This window comes from Anolis carolinensis, chromosome 3, assembly GCF_035594765.1.
Source record: "Anolis carolinensis isolate JA03-04 chromosome 3, rAnoCar3.1.pri, whole genome shotgun sequence".
NCBI classification, from domain to species: Eukaryota; Metazoa; Chordata; class Lepidosauria; order Squamata; family Dactyloidae; genus Anolis; species Anolis carolinensis.
In genome coordinates, this window is record NC_085843.1 from 101,094,314 (window position 1) to 101,115,337 (window position 21,024).

At 38.1% G+C, this 21,024-nt stretch overlaps 2 protein-coding genes across 3 annotated transcripts in view; both read right to left on the minus strand.

Annotated features, from left to right (window-relative positions):
• Positions 1-4,896: 4,896 nt before the first annotated feature.
• tlr7 (toll like receptor 7) lies at positions 4,897-11,983 on the minus strand. The gene is made up of 2 exons (XM_003218850.4): positions 11,428-11,983; positions 4,897-8,597 (listed from the first exon to the last, which is right to left on the minus strand). Exons 1-2 carry the CDS (start codon positions 11,437-11,439, stop codon positions 5,439-5,441), a joined length of 3,171 nt encoding a protein of 1,056 aa, XP_003218898.2. The 5' UTR covers positions 11,440-11,983; the 3' UTR covers positions 4,897-5,438.
• A 4,800-nt stretch (positions 11,984-16,783) lies between these two features.
• prps2 (phosphoribosyl pyrophosphate synthetase 2) overlaps positions 16,784-21,024 on the minus strand; it is a 43,228-nt gene continuing 38,987 nt past the window's right edge. For both annotated transcript variants that reach the window (XM_008107220.3, XM_003218897.4), the window contains one exon: positions 16,784-18,296. In XM_008107220.3, the coding sequence (XP_008105427.1) occupies positions 18,204-18,296 (93 nt within the window). In that variant the 3' untranslated portion in view covers positions 16,784-18,203. The remainder of the gene's footprint in view (positions 18,297-21,024) is intronic.

Here is a 21,024-nt window from a genome sequence, read left to right on the forward strand (position 1 = left end):
AATAAAAACATTTTTGATGTCAGACATCTTCATTACATTTAAACAGTAAGGGGTATATTTGATATGAAGTGTTTTATATCCATCAACAAATTATGATTGCAGAGAAAGTTCATCACTAGGTTGATGCAGTTGTTTTGCTCTTACCAAGTAATAACATGGAAGCATTAATCAAATAGGAGTGGCACAGTGGGTTAAACCCTTGTGCCGGCTGAACTGCTGACCTGAAGGATGGGTTGCTGACCTGAAGATTGCTGGTTCGAATTCGCAAGATGGGGTGAGCTCCTGTCTGTCAGCTCTAGCTTGTGGAGATATGAGAGAAGCCTCCGAGCAGGATAGTAACACATCCCTGGGCAACATCTCTGTAGACAGCCAATTCTCTCACACCAGAAGCAACTTGCAGTATGTTCTCAAGTCACTTCTGACATGATAAAAAAGTATGAATGCACAGTCTATATATTGCCTTATGCTGCAACAGGGTCCAAGCTTTATTTTTAAACCACTTATATTTAATAACCAAATCATTTTTTTAATTGAAATGATAAGGTGGGTTTTTTTTAAAAGCAGGAAATTTTCCACTTCAAGAAATACACAGTTAATTAGTTAAATATAACATTTCCTGATTGCAATAAAGGGTGTTGTGACACCTTATAGGCTTGTATAAATTTTATGTGGCATTTGTGGGTAGTTTGCCGGATTAAACACATGGTTCAGTGAATGGTTGTGTGAGGAATGTAGTCAGTGGGGTGATGAAATAGAAATGTAAAACTTTAATCATTTTCCAAGTGATGTCCTTAACACAGCAGTAGAGACATCCTGCCATAGTTAAACAGGTGAGTACATAGGGGCATTGTCCTACTCAGGTCACAAGAGACTGAGCTATATCACCAGGGAAACTCTTGTGGGTGGGAGAAAATAACCAGTGTGATCAGATAGAGTAGAAATGCAAACAGAATAAATTGTCTAAGTGGCTATTAATGAGCAACACTGTGGTGGTGATGCTGATATCCTTATATTTATTAGCTGATTAACATTCCTAGTTAGATTAAAATCCTTTGTTTCTTTTCAATCCATAGGAGATAGCACTTAACCTTCTGGTCAGCTGCTGCTCTTGACAGTACCCCGCAATATGTCGACATATTCATAGCTTTTTTTGTGTGTCAGGAGTGACTTGAGAAAAGGAAAGTAGCTTCTGGTGTGAGAGAATTGGCAGTCTGCAAGGACGTTGCCCAGGGGATGCCTGGATGTTAGATGCCTTACCATCCTGTGGGAGGTTTCTCCTATGAGCTGGAACTGACAGATGAGAGCTCACTTCGCTCCTTGGATTCGAACCGCCAACCTTTCGGTCAGCAGTCCTGCCGGCCCAAGGGTTTAATCCGTTGCATCACCAGGGGCTCCATGTGTTGTGGATTGATGATGATAAATGGAAGCTCTTACGTGTGCCCTCGATCCAGAGTCACAATAACATGCCACTCAGATTTGCACAACAAAAAATACAGGAACTTTACTGATTCCAAGAGATCAAAAACAGTAGTATTTACAATGGTCCCTCTGATCACTTACAGAAATCCACAGTCATAAATAGTCCTTTCTTAGTCCACAAATCTGCTTCAGGGAAGAATACAGTCCTGGTTCTTACTCTGTTTTCAGTAGCAAACAGGCCTCAAAATAGCAAGACCTCTTTGAGTACACTGCTCTCTTCTCCAGCAGTACTCAGCCAGCACTGAAACCTGTCCAAACAGGTTCTGCAGCAGCAGAACACAAACAGTATCAAATCAACCCCAGGTCTTTACAGGCTCAGCCAATCGGCTTCATACACTTCATTTTCCAGTTAACACATACAGGACAGTGTCTTTGCAAACCATGACACCATGTTCATGGCTAAAGAGAGAAGACCGACCTCCAAAAATCTAAACTAAATTATGTACTAACACTAATGTCATATGCTCTTGCTTTCACTAAATTTCAGAAAGCAACCAACCCTTCACATTCACATCCAGGCATGACGTTGGAGGTGCCCAGGATGCAACCTATTCCCTCACAATATTAACCTTTGCTGTGGGTGCCATGTAATTCAGGAGCAGAAGGCAGTGAGCAAAGTGAAAGATGTGGGACATTACATCAGAAGATTTAGTTTTATGCTGTCTCTATTGTCCTTTTCTTTCCTGACCTCTTTGTCCTTGCTGCTTTTATATGTGTTCCAACACCAGCTCCAGTTTCTCCTCTTTTTCTCTTCATCCACAACCTCTATCCTCCTATTTTGCTCCGTTTGAGATTATCTTGCCTCAAGACCCATTGCCCTGTAATGGAAAAATACCAAGCTATCTGTGAATAACTGAGAATTATAGTTGTGTATGCTACACCCTTTTCCAATAGAGATGGGGAAGAAGTCTGTGAAATCAACAATGCACAGCTGATATTTGCACATTTTGGTTGACTGAGTCTTAATGCCTAAAGCAGTACGTAAAATATTCCTTGGGATTATATTTAATGGTTATGTAAAATTATTTTATATTTACAGGCCTTGGATTCCTATGGTAGGAGAAGTTGAGGAAAAAAACAAAAAGTTAATGGCACCATATCTTTTTATTACGAATATGTTCCTAACCAGATTTAAAAATTTTGGGGGAGCAGTAGGCAAATGAAATGTTAAAATAGTATTAAAATATGTATTGGAGTTTACCAAAACTGAAATTTTCATGGTGAAATCACACATTTACATTCACATGTACCTTTATACACATTTAATTGTAGATCAAGAGAATGCACTGTTCCCCCACATCAACCAGCACAGCCCAAAAGGACCATGTGAAGAGATACTTGAACAATAGAACAGAAGGCATGCTGATCAGATTTTCAGATGACACCAAACTGGGAGGCATAGCTAATACCCCAGAGGATAGGATCAGAAATCAAAATGACCTTAACAGATTAGAGAGCTGGTCCAAAACTAACAAAATGGAGGGAGAAAAGTACTACACTTTGGCAATACAAATGAAATGTACACATGCAGGATGGATAATGCCTGGTTTGACAGCAGTACATGCAAAAGGGATCTAAAGAGGACAACAAGCTAAACACGAGTCTATATGTGGCAGCTAAAAAAGCACATGTGATTCTAGGCGCATTGTTAAAGATAAAGATATAGGGGAAATATGTGATGTGCCCCTGATTTTCTTCATAGTGATGCCTGGCAGAGTTTTTGTCTTTTAGAGTGCTGCTGTTTTTTCTCGTTTGTTGTGGGAATGCATAAGATCACAGTTTCATAACAGATATTATACCATACTTAGGGGATTCTGGAACTGGGTCTGTAGAAAGCAGAAGATAGGAGCATTGTTAAAATCACACAACACAGATGGTAACTAAACTTCCTCCAACTGAGCCCACAACAACAGGAAGTAGCTAGTTTCATGTTTGATGCAGAAGGGGATGAGAAGTTGTATGATCTTTGTTACTGGATTTAAAATTGCCCAGGAATGAAAAACTTAAAGGAAATCTATGATTAAAAATACATTAAGAAAAACCTCAGCAATTTTTAAATAATTTAAGTGCAACACAAAAAACAAAAATGAACAAAATCCATCTTCAATTAGCCACACTGGTTGCAAGACTCTCCATTGTTGTACCACAAAGTGGGTCATAAACCAAACCAAATTGGGTTCGACCAGCTTCATAAATAACTTCTTCACTTCTGGTTAATGCCGTATTTGTATTTGGAACATATATGGAAAGAACAGGAGTATAGAGAAAGACATATATAGATAAAAAGAAATTCAAATAGACACAAAAAAAAAAAAGAAATTCTGATTGACAGAAGAGGACAAATAAATAAAGGAAATAATGTAGCAATCTTATGTTGCAGAGTTGGGTTAAAATTAGATCCACTCCTGAGGAAATGGAAAGCTATTGATCTTGAAATCTTAACTAACGGAGGTGGAAGGGGTTGGTTAAAAGCAGATTTTACTCTAATTTTTTTTACTGCTTCCTTCCTTTTTAAAATGCTCAATGGTCAAATTAACAAGGATACCTAAGTGTAACTTTCCAACGATTTGTTTTTTCTCTGCCTTCTCCATGAATAACATTCATGAGAAGTTCATTCACAGACTCCCATAATGTCATGCCGGTTTAATATTCCCCTAGCGTGCATAAATGGAGCAAATTTCAAGAGGCATATAAACGGTGAAATTTTCTGTGCAAATGCCTATTTAAAGGTCAACCTGACAAGGTAAGTGCTTTCAAGAGGTAGGTGAGCATTCAAATAAATTCTCTTTGTAAATGGGCTGGAGGGATAACTAATTAGAATCTGGATTTTAAAAGAGGCAGAGAGATCCTAGGCAGATCTCCAGTGGATGCTGAAGGCCTCACTTGTAAAATGGCCTTGATAATCACTGATCCAAAATGCATTATTTCTGCTTCCCATCATGAACCCCAGGAAAGATTTTTTTCTTTAATTACAATGTGGTTGTGATTAAAATATTTATTTTATATGATAAAAGCTGTGGTTTTGATCTGGGTCAAGGCAGAAAAAGCAGGAAAAGTAGAGAAAGTTCAAGAAGGAATGTAAAACAAAATTAGGGTGAAGGAGAAGAGCCATTATGCTTTTGTAAATATGCTAACAGACTAGTGATCCATCCACACTTTATTTTCTCAGAATACAACTTTAAGTTTCTTTAAGAGAAAAAAGCGATATATAAATTATCATTATCATCAATATTACAGCTACCCAGTTTAGTTAAATCCAATATGATTTTTTTTTTTAAAAAAAAAACAGGAGTAAAATGACTTTTCAACTAGAGTGGATGTATCCTAAGAAAAATCAAGAAGGAGATATTTCCCATTTCGTATTTCCATGATTAGTAGGAAACAATGAAAAAAAATTGGCCACCAGGAGGATTAAGGTCCAAGGTTAATAAAAAAGTTTATTTAAAAAATAATACCACAGTATTCACAACATAAGTAAGACATTGTTGATAGTGTTAAAGGATTTTTCTACTGTATAACAAATACATATTCAATTTCTCCAAAAGAAGCCATTCCAGGGACAGGATTTAATCAAACAGTGAAGAAAGCAAAAGCACTGAATTCCCACATGAGACAGAGAGAAATTTGTGGACATTAATAATCCTCCAGAAAATCACTATACCTGATAGAGTTTAAGTCTCGATCCTGTCCATGGTCTAAATAGGCAACTTCAGTTTCTATTCTGTTGTCCTTTCTTAAGGTGCTTTATCTTTAAACTAAGAACAAGTAGCTTTTAGAGGACAACTCTGGAAAGCAGAACACATAACCACACAAAAGAAGAGTTCAATGGGTAGTGAATTGCTATAAGTAATTTCTACAACTCCGCCAATGTGTTAAAATCTCTTCAGCACAGAGAGTAAAATTCATCTTCATTCAAAGGTGACTTACATTACCAAGCTTTTGCTTTCAATGGTACCAAGTTATACCATTTCTTTAAACAGCTTACTATAGCTCGTGTCATGGTTTGCTGTCAATGAATTTCTCAGACAATGCCAGAAATAACACTGTGACCGTGGATTGGTTGGCCATTCAAGGACAGATTGACTGCACAGTATCTTCCGGAGACGAAGGCATTTTGACATTTGCAAAACCTTCTCGAGAAATATTAAAATGATGACATCAACCTTTTCATCCATGAGGCGCTGGTGCGCCAGGTAAAAGGCCATGCGGAAATTGCCACTTGCAATGTACTTGTTTGTTAGCACGAATACAGTTTTTCTGCTCACTTGTATACTCTCAGAAAGATTTGTCAGAACTGGTTCCCCTGGTAGCCAGTCCCTTTCTTCCAAGCATAAGTTGAATTGTTTCTCTCTTTCATCTTCCAGTTTTTCAACTAGTTCTTTTAGGACCCATTCAGATACAGCTGCATCTCTCTTATCATAAGCAATAAAGGCATCATACACGATGTCAGATGAAAACAAACGTTTATATCCTTTTAAACTGGCAGCAAAGAAATGGTATAAATACCACATATCCCAGAAGTATAGCTGGCTTATTGTGGTGATTATCATCACAAACATGATGGCTGAGACAGACGATAAGTACAAGATCTGAGAGAAGTCTAGTTCACAGGTCTCCAAATCTAAGTAAACCACACTTTTCCCTCTCCATGTCCCTGGGCCTGTACAAGTCACATCAGTTGCCAGGAAAGGAATAGTCACACTTGTCTGGTTGACCCACCAGACAAACCACACAAGATCACAATTACATTTGAATGGGTTACCATGTAGAAGTAGTGTTTCCAGATTGTTAATAACATCCTTTGGGAAGCTGGAGTTTCTGAGTGTTTTGATCTTATTAAAACTGAGATCTAAGTATTTCAGGGTGACTGCATTTTGAAGGAAGTTATCAGTCAGTCTTTTTATGTTGTTGTTTTGCAGTATTAATTTTTTAAGAGTCTTTGAGCAGTTGCTTAGTTCATAAGGAACAGTAGTCAGTTGGTTGTTGCTAAGATCTAGGACTTCCAGTTTTTCCAAAACCTGAAGTTTGTCCCATCTAAAATACTTCATTTTGTTACTGGCCAGTCTCAGTTCCCTAAGCGATGAAGGCAGACCATCAAATACATCAGGACGCAGAAAAGTGAGAGAGTTCTCTGAAATATCAAGATTTTCCAAGTTGGTCAGGTTCTTAAAGAATGAATAGTAATCATCTTTCCATAAAACATCTAAATGATTCCTTTTAAATTCCAGTGTTTTGAGTGAATTACTTGCCATCCCTTTTTCAGTTGATGTAGAAATCTCATTCCCATTCATGATCAATGTTGTCAAGCTTGTCAAATTGCTGGTAAAACCCAACATATGAGTGATGCCTTCTGCCTTAAAATAATGACTGTTATCACTAAGGTTTAGAACCTCCAGTTCTCTCAACCCTTCAAAAGCATTTGGATATAGCAAATCAACCCTATTGTCAGAAAAATCCAGGTATTTCAGACGTGGTAGATATTTGAATTCAGTTCCATTTAATGTTTGGCTCATAGCATTACTGGACAAGTTGAGACATTTAAGATAAGTGAGCTGCTGGAAATCAGAGGCTGTGATAAAAAAGATGTTGTTTCTGCTTAAATCCAATGTTTTTCCGTAATTTCTGCAAGCAGCTTCAGTGGTAAAAGGGAAAGAATATGTAACCTCTTTGTTTTTAGATTTGCAACTTCGACTATATTCATCATACATGAAATAGTGCATATCTTGAAGTAAAAATCTGTCATTCCGATCTGGTGATGGTTCCGGGCCAGAATAACATCTACCATTGGCATCATTTGAAAAGAGAGATATTTTGTTGAAGGAAAGGTTTATAACATTAAGAGCTGGAAGCTTGTTAAACAGAGTAAGGTCAACATTCCTGATAAAATTAGTTCCAAAATCCAACACTCTTAGATTTTTGAGAGAAATCAAATTATTTATCGTGGATCCATCTAGTTCCTTGAAAACAAACCCTCTGAGTCTTAAGGTTTGCAGATTAGTAAGATTAGAAAATGTCTTTGATAGGCTTAAATGTGAACGGTATGCTCCCAAATCAAAATTAAAAGATAGGTCCAGGTTTATTAGATTGGGAAGGTAGTTTAGAAAGTCGGCTTTCTCAATTTCATTAGCCAAATAATTTTGAGAAAGATCCAGCACCTCCAGTTTTTTAGTATGATAAAACCATTGGCTCTTGACTGCACGAAGGGAGGTGCTGTGGAGCCGTAGGATTCTTAATTGCTTCAAAGAGTCAAAGGCGTTGGGATGGATTTCAATACTTGTATTCTTGGGGCATTCTGTGCAATTATAGGGAGCATTATGACACCGGGGGCAATTGCCACTTAAATCAAGTGTTTCCAGGTTGTGAAGACCACTTAGATCATGCTCTGAGATATTGCGAATGGCATTGTTATAAAGAGACAATTCTGTTAGAGTGGAAGGCAGGTTCTTTGGAACAGTTGATATGTTGTTAGCCTTCAAGGACAGCAATCTTAATGCTTTAAGGTTGCGAAAAGCTGTTTCGTTAATGAAAAAGGAAGTATTGCAAGCATTGCGATAGTAGCAGTTCTTCCCCAGGAAGAGACTTTCCAACTTCCCAAGTTCTATAAAGTCATCTTCATGGATGGAAAAAATGTTATTTACTTCAAGACTCAGAAGAAGTAAATTAGGAGGTAAACCCCGCGGGATTGCTGAAAGCTGATTTCCATCCAAATACAGTGATTTCAGTTGGAAAAGGTTTGCAAAGCTGTGAGTTTCAATTTTCAGCTTTGTGTTGCACACATGATCTTGAGGTCCCAACTTTGGAGGCAAACAGTTGCACCTGAAATCTATCTCCAGAAGGTTTTTAAATTTCTCAAAGTTGCTTGGGTCAATGTTGTGGATGTCATTAATGGTAAGTGACAGGTTGGTAACTTCAGAAGGAATGCCATCTGGGAATACTCTGAGGTGCTGCTCACTGCAATCCACAGTTACATAACCTTTGGTGGTATTAGTCACAATGCAGGGCAAGGTTTTAGGATACCAGATGGCTGGAATCATCATTGGCAATAATGAGGTCATGAAGAAAACCAATTGGATCATGAAGAGAACCCGTCTGCTTATGATGTACCAAGGATAAATTGCCTACAGGGAAAGAAAAATGTGTAGAGTCTGAACAAATTACATTTTTAAAAATTCAGTATCACAACTGTTTGGCTATACATTGTAAGTTTGGCTGAAGAACTTCCTATCATAGTTGTAACCTAGCATCATATCTATAACAGAGGGACAATCAGGAACTCAAAAGTGCATCAGAAACCATCACATAATTTAGGGCAGGTGGAAGAAGTAGTGCCTTGGACTGTATATGTCTCCAAGCATGCTTTTGCTATCTTGAGTCCATCCATCTTTTACCTTGGGTGCTGGTTGCTACCTCATCCCAAAAGATTAATTGCACCTCTTGTAATCACTTTTTAATTAGGTTCTGAAAATCACTTTGTAAATAAATTACAAGGTGCTGTAACCTTGTTTATATTTTAAAATACAATTAGCAATTCACTTTTGTGTGTTTCACACTCATAGTTTTCATGACTAATGAGTTTGAAAACCACCACCACCTGGAGCTAGTGAGCAAGGGTGCTGTCTGGAAGATATGCATGCCATGGGCTTCTGTTCTGCCCAGTATTTCTTTTCCTTTTCCAGGTGAAGCAGAGATATGTAGCACACAGGCAAGAGGAGCTGGCTCTCCACTGCTTCAGTTACCTGACAAATGCAGCTTCTCTTTCTATGCACCACAAATCTCTGTTCCACTCAGGCAGAAGCAGACAAATACCAGGGGAATGGGAAAATGCAAAGCACAGGAAGAGGAGGAGGAACTAGTTCTATGGGCTTCTGGTCCTTTCTCTTCCATAGGGGCCATGGTGGTGGTGCCACATTTCCTACCACATGAGGTTTTTGTAGTTTTTCCACCTTTGTAGGAGAGTGGTACCCTGAACCCTCACAAAAGTGGAGGGCAAGTATACTGTCATAAAAAGATGAGGATTTGCTAGCAATTGGAATATATATGAACCCAACAATGTCACAGTGCAATCAAGATGTCAAATATTAAGAAGGAAGAACACAAAAGCTAGGAAAGGCAGTAGTTTACTTTTGTTTGAGCCAAGTGAGAAGGGCAAGGTTGTTGTATGTTTTCCGGGCTGAATGGTCATGTTCCAGAAGTATTCTCTCCTGACGTTTCGCCCACATCTATGGCAGGCATCCTCAGAGGTTGTGACATGCCATTGCTCATGGTTTCTATGACTGATCAAGGATTTGAACCCCCATCTCCCAATTGAATATTCATACTAGTACTACTATGCTTGTTCAACTGGTGCCTACGTATTCACATCTGAGTCAAGATAAGTGCACAATAAAAGTTTCATCCTGAAGTACCCAAGATGTTTGGGCATTCAGGGAAGTTGAATGCTTGAAATCTGATTATAGGGAAGATCCAAAGATGGTGCAGTTGATGGAATGGGGATCGAGTAGGGCAATATATATATATAAAAGGGTAATGAAGTTTCAGCCTAGGACAAAACAACAAAACTACACATCCCAGAAACACTAAACTTGGCAGCACAACACCTCATCCATGCCTCTACGTTCATACAACAAAAAGCTCCAGCTACTACAGAAAACGGCCAGGCTTTGAGACTGCAAGGCTTTTCACTGCTATTCCACCTGGCCAATAAAGGATTCCCATAAGCCACAGCAACGCGTGGTCGGGCAAAGCTAGTGAGTTATGTAGTACTTGAAAAAGAGTCTGCCTAAACAGTTCCACAGCTGTTAACAGTTAATAGCGACTGATATCAGATAGAACCACAAAAAGATAAAGAAGATATAAATACCTCTCCTCGAGCTAAAAAAAGACTGCAGCTTTAAATCTTAGTCTAAAAGGTTTGTGTCTCTATTATACAGGAAAACATTCCTATTCTGCACAAGAGCAGATTTCTTTTTTGCACCCCCCCCCCAGCCAATCAATGAATAGAGATTTGAAGAGATATGTGAGAAAAAGCAGAAGCGTCAGGAAATCATGTCTGAATAATATAGGGTTGCAAGAACAAGGGCCAAAAGAAGTAGAAAGAGCTGCAGAAAATTTATTATTACTTATTACAATATTTATATCCCGCCCTTCTCACCCAACAGGGGACTCAAGGGCCCTCAATAGGGCAAAGAGGCAAAATGTCAAGGGCCCTCAATAGGGCAAAGAGGCAAAGGAAGAGGACTGTCACGTATCAAACAAAAGAGACTTATCATTAGGCTGCATTTCTCTAAACTGAATGTTTGATTATACCAGCACAAGGCCTGGCTTTTATGGAGGTTGAGGGCCTCCATAAATAAAAGCAGCCATTTATTTTACCCATGAAGTTGTGAAATTCCATAAAAACAACTAAAAATCCTATTTAATTTGCCAGTGGAGTTGTGAAAAGCTAAAAAAAATGCCATACAAATATACAGCTATGTTAATGTCTGCATTGCTGCACTTTTCTTTTCTTTCTTTTAGTATAGAAGCAGCCATCTCAGAAAGATACCACCTCTCCGAGTAACTCATATCTGCATGCAGTCAAATAAGCATTCTTGGGTTCAGAAACCTTCCCTTTTCACCCAGTCTTTTGCATTCCCTTGGTGTGCATATTTGATGAAGCCTCCTCTCCTAAACACTCCGCAACGTTTCATGCGACCTCTCTAAAAAGATGGGACCATGCGGTTTTGTGGGCTATAATAACATAACAAAGCAAACCAATTTTCCAGGCTAGGAAACATGCACATCTACCTCTTATTCTTCAGACAGATTCATAATTTAGGAGAAATGTCTTCACAAAATTGCATTGATAGGAATGGACTTGATCAACAGAATGATAAATTCTGGCAAATCCATCTCACATCAGTGCTAAAAACAAAGGCTTTCAAGATTACAATTAAAAGTTGAACCTACCATTTTAGACATTCTTTTGATGCAAAAAGTTGTCTTGTCCCTGGGAAGCACTGCTTTAGCTGTCGATAGCAATGAAAAGTCAACTTAAAACCTCAGGTCAAATCTGTGAGAGAACATACAAAACAGGAGAGTTCTCTTGTGTGATCCTGTCACATGCTGCACACACTTGGGTCCTCTACTGAAGATATGACTTACGAAATAAACAGCATGGCAGCTGTCATCAGTACTCACTTCCTCAACCGTTTTTCTTATTCCCCAGTTAAAAATAACTTGAGCCAATTGTTTTTAAAATTCTCATGTCCTTAAAACTGTGCTCAGTTTGCTTAGTACAGCTACAACTACTTTTCATCAAGTTAGAAATCTTATGTGCCCTTTCAAAATGGCATAGTATGAGATAACTTTTCTACTTCAAGTGAGAGACTATAACTCTACATGCAGGCCAATTTTAATATTCACTTTTCACAAAAATATTTTCCCCCTTTCCCTTCTGCAACACATTTCAGATACAGTTGTGAGGTGGATCTGTTAAAATACACGTGAAGCTCTTAACATAGTCATGGCTGCAAAATACCTAATGTGTAGCACCAGTATCTTATACCAGCAAAGGGGTCTGTATATTTAGATTGAGAAGAAGTAACTTGTTCAAAATTAATGAAGTCATTAATTTTGCTGGATTGCAGATTCCAGCCATCCTCATTGCCTATGTTTGACCTACTGGGACTTGAAGTTTTAAAACATGTGGGGAGGCATGTGAGCTCCCACCTCTACTTCATAGTTGTTGGGATTAGAAGATAAAATTTACTATTAAAGAACTTAAAGAAATTTGGTTCTTTTATATAAAACAACGAGTTTGTTTTTCAAGTGTCTTTAAGCCAGTGACGATTAAAGTAATGTAACTATTTCTGGTAGATAACAATGCATACTCAAACATCGTTTCTACTTAAATATTTATCTAATTTGACCCATTTAAAATGTTTCTGTGCAATCCTACAATTGAAAATTAGCAACCACTAACAAAAACACATTATGACCAATTATGCTATGTAACATAATTTTGGATCCTAGAATATAAATGTCATTTCCTAATTGGTTCTGTCATAAAACCATGGAAAAAATTGTTCTTTCTGCAAACTGCAAATACTTTGTTTTTGTGGGACATCCTGCAGCACATTTTGCTATAGTTTTTAAATGAATATCTCATAAGAGCAGAGGCGGTTCTACCACCAGGCAAACTAGGCATTTGCCTGTGGCGCCATGTTGTTGGGGGCGCCATCGAGGCAACTCCTGTCTCCTGCAGCAGAAAGGAGCCTAGGAAGACAATATGGTTTTTGGGAAGCCTGTGAAGTAAGTATTGCTTATCTTACCTAACTTGGGTGAATTAATTTAATGCATACACACTTATTTAATTGAATGTTCATTTTCTACTGTTACTTTTTAATTTATGGAGCTTGTTTTAATTCATAGGTGAGCCACTTTTGTCCCCATTTATGAGAAAGGAGGGAAATTGTTAAATAAGTCCGAGTACCTTCATTTATAAGTAGAGTTTCCCGAGGATTAAAGTTTTAACACCTGTATGCAACTATTTAGTTTAGCAAAGATATAGAATCTACACTTTCTAATGGATGTGCAAGGCAGAGATGGCAGTAATGAATGTCCAGTACTTCTGGAAAATGTGTTTGAGAAAATCTGACATACATTGTCAGAAATAGTTGTACTGATTCAGACTACTGGGTCATCCAACTCCTCCTCTGTAGGAAGTCTAGGAAGCAAGGCAAGTGGGGCTTCCTCCCTGGGGGCATCCTTGGTTGGGGGGTGTTAGTTGGCCCTGATTGTTTCCTGTCTGGATTTCCCATTTTCAGAGTGTTGCTTATTTAGGCTTTTCATTAATCCCTCCTTATTATCAAACATTTTTGCTTATCCAACACTTTTATTTTTCAGTGATTGGGTTTTTTTGGGGGGGGGGGAGGGCACCAAAATTTCTGTTTGCCTACACTTGAAAATTACCTTGGACCGGCTCTGCATAAGAGTCTCAAGCAATTCAACATAGTTTGTTGCAGCAACAAATACGCAGTTCTGGAGTATAACAACTACTTTTAATGTAAGTAAAGATAATGAGATTTATAGTTCAAAGTGATTTGAAGTGACTGAGAACCCTTGACCTTGTAGAAGAACTCTGGAGAATTAAAATAAGTGCAGATTTGGGGTGGTCGTAAAGGTATTGGCCAATGGAGAAATGTGGATTAATGTGGTTCTCCTTCAATTTAATGTTATACAAACTCCTGAGTCCTGTAATCCTGCATCCTTTAATCGGATTGATTTTGATAGTCTGGGAATATTTTGTCTTACCAAGACTTCCAAATTTGATTCTACTGCTGAATTTTGAATCAAAGCAACATGTGACACTTAGGGTGCAAAAGGCTTAGTCATTTGATTGCATCTTGTGGCCTGTCCAACATTTCTGAAACCCAACAGCACCCAGTGAAAGCCAGGGAGATCTTGGATCATGTGTTTCTTTTTTCTAAAACTATGCTTAGTAAGAATGTATTCCTCTCCTCTCTTTCCTCCACCCACATCTGACCGTGAGGGTTGTCAACTGTTCAAAAGTACTTGAGTTTCAATTCACAGTGAAACGAAACTTAACTGTAGAGAAATGCACAAATGACTGCCAATATCCTTTATAAGCATAGCTATGCAGGTGTGACATCTTGTACAATATCTAAACAATTTTTCCTAAATAAGAATAATGACTTGGTTTCAGAAGTATTGCAGTCATCAATGAATGTCACATAAGATGATAATCTCACAATTCTGACAGTACATTTCTTGCTGAAGGCAAAAATTGCCACATGGATCAGCAGAGTTACTTGCATTGAATGACAATTAACTGCGCCAATCCATAAAGCCAGGAAATTGTGGGAAGGACAGGGGAAATGTTCCTGCAGTACTATTGAAAAAGTGTGGATGTGTTTGTCAACATTGCTAAAATTTCCTAGTAATGGGAAAACATCTTTGCTTCCACAAACACAAAATTACACATTCCCATATTACACTCTGGAGTATTAGAATTACAACAGTAAACCCATTCTGTTTCAGGATACAAATTGGAACATTTTTCATTTCTTCATTTACTGCTGGTTCCTTGGAAGTCCAGCCTATACAACAGGATACTTTTTCTCTATGAATTGTTGCCTTCACATTTGCAATTAATTCATTTCCTTTCAGTCCCATATTCCTGCTCACAATATTTCAAATGCCAGGTGTACATTCAACATGTAAAAAAAATATTCAGATGACATACAAGTCTATTAGTTCTTTCTACTTAAGCTAGGTAAACTGTCCTGACCCTAAACCAGTGCCTGTCATCTATTACAGACAGAATGAGGACAAACAAATCGAAACTTAGTCCAGGCAAGATAGAGGTACTCCTGGTCAGTTGGAAGGCAGATCAGGGAATAGGGATTCAACCTGTGCTGGATGGGGTCACACTCCTCCTGAAGACAGGTCGGCAGTTTGGAGGTCGTCCTGGACTCGGCACTGAACCTGAAGGCCCAGGTATCTATGTTGGCCAAGAGGACATTTGCACATTTAAAACATGTGTGCCAGCTGCACCCATTCCTTGAGAGGATGGGTCTGGCCATGGTGATGCATGCTTTAGTTACATCCCATTTAGATTCCTGTAATGAACTTTATGTGGGGCTGCCTTTGAAGAGTGTTCAGAAAATTTAGCTGGGCCAAAGAATTATGACCAGGTTGCTAACTGGTGCTGGCTACAGGGAGTGGACACCCCCCCCCCCCCCGGGTGCAGAAGCTCCACTGGCTCAGGGCCAGGCTGTTGGGCTGATTGCCTCTTCCTGTACAAATCCATCTGGGCCCTGAGATCCTCAAAAGAGGCCCTTTTCTCAGTGGAGTAGCTATACCTTATAGCAGTCTATTATCATTTGACTTCACATGTGAGCACACAGTATAGGAAAATGGAAGCTACAGTTACTAAGTAAACAAAAACTATCCTAATCAGAAGGCTGGACAATGATGCTGCTCCAAGCACTTGATTCAGGTTAACATGATCTATACATACACACCAGTCTCTTGTATATGTGCAGAATTCACAGGCATTCAGTGATGGCTGGAAATGAATCTGACAAATATAGTATCAAGATATTTAAAGGAATCTAAACTAACTCCTGATTAAAAATAAAAACCACAAGTAATGTCTGATTTAAGACAAAGAAAGAAGGAGTTTTACAATGCAAGCTTAACTAAGTTTTTCAAGCTTAGCCTTCTTTTAATTGAAAGGGGCACGGTCCTTAGGAGAAAGTGAGCCATGTAATAGGCCTAATAAGCCTAAAACCTTTGTGTACTGAGAAGTCAAAGTTTTGCCACACACACATAATTGTACAGTAGTTCGGAAAAGCATCTTGATTCTTCTCAGAAGATATGCAATACTTAGTTCTTACAATCCTTAGATGACAACATCTGTTTAAAATTCAAGAATGCTGTATGTGTTTTGGGGATATTAGGATTGTATATGTACCCAACATTTACACTGTAGCATGCAATACAGGTGTTTGTATACATCTCACATACAAACTCCAAAATTATATGTGTGCTGATGTATATAATAGGCTGCTTGACCCACCATCCATATAAGAAGTCCAAGATGTCACAGTTGTACTGGGCAAGACAGGCTGAAAGTTTACACTTATAAAAGAAGTTCATTCTGAACTGAACCATAAAATGAAAATAAACCTCTCCCCTGACAAAATCCCCTTGGAAGGCAATGAAATTTCCCAGCAGTCATCTGATACACAACTTACTATCAGGTTCCCAAAGAGCAGGTCATTTTTGGCTCTCTAAACAAATCAGGTGGGATCCAGACATAATCAAATCAAACTCTTGAACTCTGAGGTATGATTAGCTTACCGTAAATCCCACTAATTTTAATGGGTCCAGTCTGAAGCATGATAAATTCTGAACTCATCCCATAGAAAAAAGGAGAAAATTGTATTCTCTGCATGATCCATCACCTGAGTGGCAGCATATGATGGCATCTGGATTACAAAAAGATATCACAGGTTTCCAAATTCCAAAATGCTCTGGTCCTAAGTTGATTCTGAGGCCAAAACAATGTGTAAAGATATCCATGTATATCTTTATAAATAATTTCATACCTTTATATCCATTCAAGGCCTTTATGGATATATAGGTCTGCCATTAAAAGGTTTTCTGGGCTTATCCAAATTTGAATCATGCCATCATAGGATCTTAGGTTTGGAAGGGGTCCCAAGGACTATTTAACTCAGTATTCTGCCATACTGAAGCACTCCAGTAAATACAAAAGCTAGACAACACAACCAGCTTGTAGAACAATGCTGAGTTTATTGAGAAACTTGAAACACAATAAAGAGATTTTTTCCTGATTTTTTTCAAAGAAAAAAAATAAGATCTATAGTTTTTTCTCATAGTAACAAAATGCTTTTAGCTGGACCAACTTGAATGGCAAAGAAGATAACAGAAACAACATTGAGGACTGCTACATCAAACTTTTTTTGGAGAGGAGGGGACAGATAAGCATCTACACTGTAGAATTAATGCGGTTTGATTTACATGGATTTCATTCTTGTGAAAATACACCAGTCAGAACAGCACAATTAGCAAATGTTGAGCAATTGGTTTTGCAAATTTATACAACAAAATGTATTTATAGGATTGTTTCAGTTCCCCTGCAGATGGGGAGATTTGGAGAATACACATGTTCTTGTGGGAATTATGGTTTTGAAAAAAAAATCATGCCACTTTTTCATACAAGTAAAACACAGCACAGAAGATACTCTTTTAAAAAGTTCAAACTCATTAGTAGAAGATAGGGAAGCCAGTGGCAGTACCTTTTGATAACCAAAATTCTCTTACACATGTGGATGATTATGATGGATTATAATTGGTCCTTTTTATTTTTACTAAAACCAAGGAAGAAGGATTAGCTTTAAAATAAATTGGAGTCCCAAGGCCTATTTCATTTGGTCTCTGCAGATGACAACACTCAGATTATTGCAAAATCCTCAGACCACATAAAATATTCCCACTGAAGTCTCTCCTATAACATCCAAGGGGGACATAGAGCTCTCCTTCAAGTATGTGAAACCTATAGGATTAAACCTTGTTTAACACCACTTTCACTGCCATGGATAAATGCTATGGCATCATGGGAGTTGTAGCTTTACAAGGCCTTTAGCCTTCTCTACCAAAGAGTGCCTAAACTACAAATCCCACACTTCCATAGCATTGAACCATGACAGCTAAAGTGGTCTCAATCCATATTAATTCTATAGTGTAAATGCATCCAAGGTCCTATCTATTAAAAGGAACATTTAAAGAGGAGATTTTTCAGTGGTCTGAGAACAGTTAATCCTTGTTCTGGGGCCACTTTCCAGAAGGGCTAAGACAATTGCCAGAGAACGTTAGTTAGCTTATGGCAGACACTAATTTTTTCAAAGGGAACATACATAAGCCATTTAAATCTTTAAAGTTTGCAAATCAGTATAAAATTATGTTATTTCTGAGGTTCCATAACTTTCAGCAAGCAAACTCCTATTCAGGTTAAACTCCCGAGCTACCTTTGGCTTTCAAAAATAGTATTCTCGTGCCCATTTTAGTTATTGCCCATAACAGAAGAAGGAATGTGCATACAGGCAACATGAAGCCGTCATAGACATTCGCTATCCTTAAAAAGAAATCCATTATTTGGTACTGAATGCCGCACGTCACAGCTTTCATTGGAGTTATAGTGGAACATGACTGAACAGGTAGGACACAGATTCGCCATTGTGCGTTCTTCGGATGGCCTCAGCAAGAATCATAGAAATATCAATAACCTAGAAAGAAAAGGCAAATGCTTACTTATAAATATCACTCATCCACACCTACTTTGGCCTGGTTTGTTAAAAAAAACCCCAGTGACATATGAAATCAAATCAAAATTAAGCCTCATATGAAAAGGGATTCAGTGTTTTACAGGAAAACAGTGAAACAGTCACAAGCAAGAAGAAACTGGGAAAGCATCACTCTCCTACACAAAACTCAGACAGCCCCTTTTAATTTTTTTCTTTTTTATGGAGTTGGAAAATAGCTGTTCTGAGCCACATGTAGTTCTCTGACAAATAATGTACAGATTGGGGAAATGTGTTGGCTGAGCTCTTTTTTGAACTACAATAATTAAGAATTTAAACCACAATTTTAATGCTAAATTCAAGTCTGGGATGAAATAAATTTTAGATTAGCACATATTACTATTGGTTTACATATTTTCATCCATGAGACAAATAAATATCATCAAAAATGACTGGTTTATGCCTTTTACTTTGGGCAATCAAATGAAATGCAAATTTGTATTTTTTCTTACCACATTAAATATACTCAGTATAATCAAAACACAAATCAATGAGGATTTTGAAAACTTTTACTGTAGTTTGCAATTATTGAAACTAGTTCAAATTGCAAGTTTAAAAACTACATGGATAAATGTTATTATGCAGAACTATTTAATGGTATTTATAATACGTTTTGTAAAAAAATGTGCATGTAATAATATTTGTGTTGTATGTGTTGTGGCCCTCAAACATTTGAAGCTTATTGTATAACTTATTAAATTAATTTTTGGCAACCCTTGCCATAGGATAAAATAAACATAAAAATAAAAATAAAATAAAATAAAGAGCACTTCAATGCAATGAGCCATTTTGAGCCACCAGAGGGCTCTGGAAATTCATTTTCCTAATACAGTAGAGTCTCACTTATCCAAGCCTCGCTTATCCAAGCCTCTGGATAATCCAAGCCATTTTTGTAGTCAATGTTTTCAATATATCATGATATTTTGGTGCTAAATTCGTAAATACAGTAATTACAACATAACATTACTGTCTATTGAACTACTTTTTTTGTCAAATTTGTTGTATAACATGAAGTTTTGGTGCTTAATTTGTAAAATCATAACCTAATTTGATGTTTAATAGGCTTTTCCTTAATCCCTCCTTGTTATCCAAGATATTCGCTTATCCAAGCTTCTGCCGGCCCGTTTAGCTTGGATAAGTGAGACTCTACTGTACTTTGAAAACAGAATTCTCCATCCACAGATTCCTCCATTCATAGATTGAAAATATATTTTTAAAAGCTACAAAAAGCAACTTTGATTTTGCCATTTTATGTAAGGGTCACCATCTTACTACATCGCTGTATGTAATGGGACTCGAGTAGTCATATTTTGGTTTCTGTAAGGTAGTTCTGGAACAAAATGCCAGTGAATACCAAGGTCCCGCTGTATTTCACTGAACCAACTTACACAAGCCTGCTACATTTAAATGATCAAACCATCCAGTCAGCAGTCTGCTTTCTTTAGATCCCTGGCATTTTTACTCATTTCTCAGACTTTTGATTTTCTTTTATCAAATGTGCAAAAAGCAGATTCCTATACAGTGGGGGAGGGGGGGGAGTATTTAGTCAGATATCAATTGTACAAGTTCTCCCACTTAAAAAGATGAGAGAGGCCTGTAATTGACATCATAGGTAGACCTCAACTATGAGAGACAACATGAGAAAACACATCCAGAAAATCACATTGATTTTTCACGAATTTATTTGCAAATTATGGTGGAAAATACATATTTGGTCACCTACAAACAAGCAAGATTTCTGGGTCTCAGAGACCTGTAACAAAGGCTACTATCAGTAACACACTACACTGCCAGGGACTCAGATCCTGCAGTGCCAGACGTGCCCCCCTGCTTAAGCCAGTACATGTCCGGGGCCGACTGAAGTTTTCTAGAGGACATTTGGATGATCCGGAAGAGTATTGGGAGAATGTCATATGGTCAGATGAAACCAAAGTAAAACTGTTTGGCATAAACACAACTCGTCGTGTTTGGAGAAGAAAGAATGCTGAGTTGTATCCAAAGAACACCATACCTACTGTGAAGCATAGGGGTGGCAACATTATGCTTTGGAGCTGTTTCTCTACAAAGGGACCAGGGCAACTGATCTGTATACATGAAAGAATGAATGGGGCCATGTATTCTGAGATTTTGAGTGCAGACCTCCTTCCATCAGCAAGGGCACTGAAGAGGAAACGTGGCTGGGTCTTTCAGCATGACAATGATCGCAAGCACACCGCCAGGGCAACAAAGGAGTGGCTTCGTAAGAAGCATTTCAAGGTCCTGGAGTGGCCCAGCCAGTCTCCAGATCTCAACCCTATAGAAAACCTTTGGAGGGAGTTGAAAGTCCATCTTGCCCAGCGACAGCCCCAAAACATTGCTGCTCTTGAGGAGATATGCATGGAGGAATGGGCCAACATACCAGCAACAGTGTGTGCCAACTTTGTGTGGACTTACAGAAAACGTTTGACCTCTGTCATTGCCAATAAAGGATATATAACAAAGTATTGAGATGAACTTTTGTTATGGACCAAATACTTATTTTCCACTATAATTTGCAAATAAATTAGTAAATAAGTGGGAGACCTTGTATAATTGGTATCTGACTAAATACCCCCCCCCCCAACTGTATCTGAATGTTGCTGAGAAATAGCCGAGAACCTAATGGAATTTATGT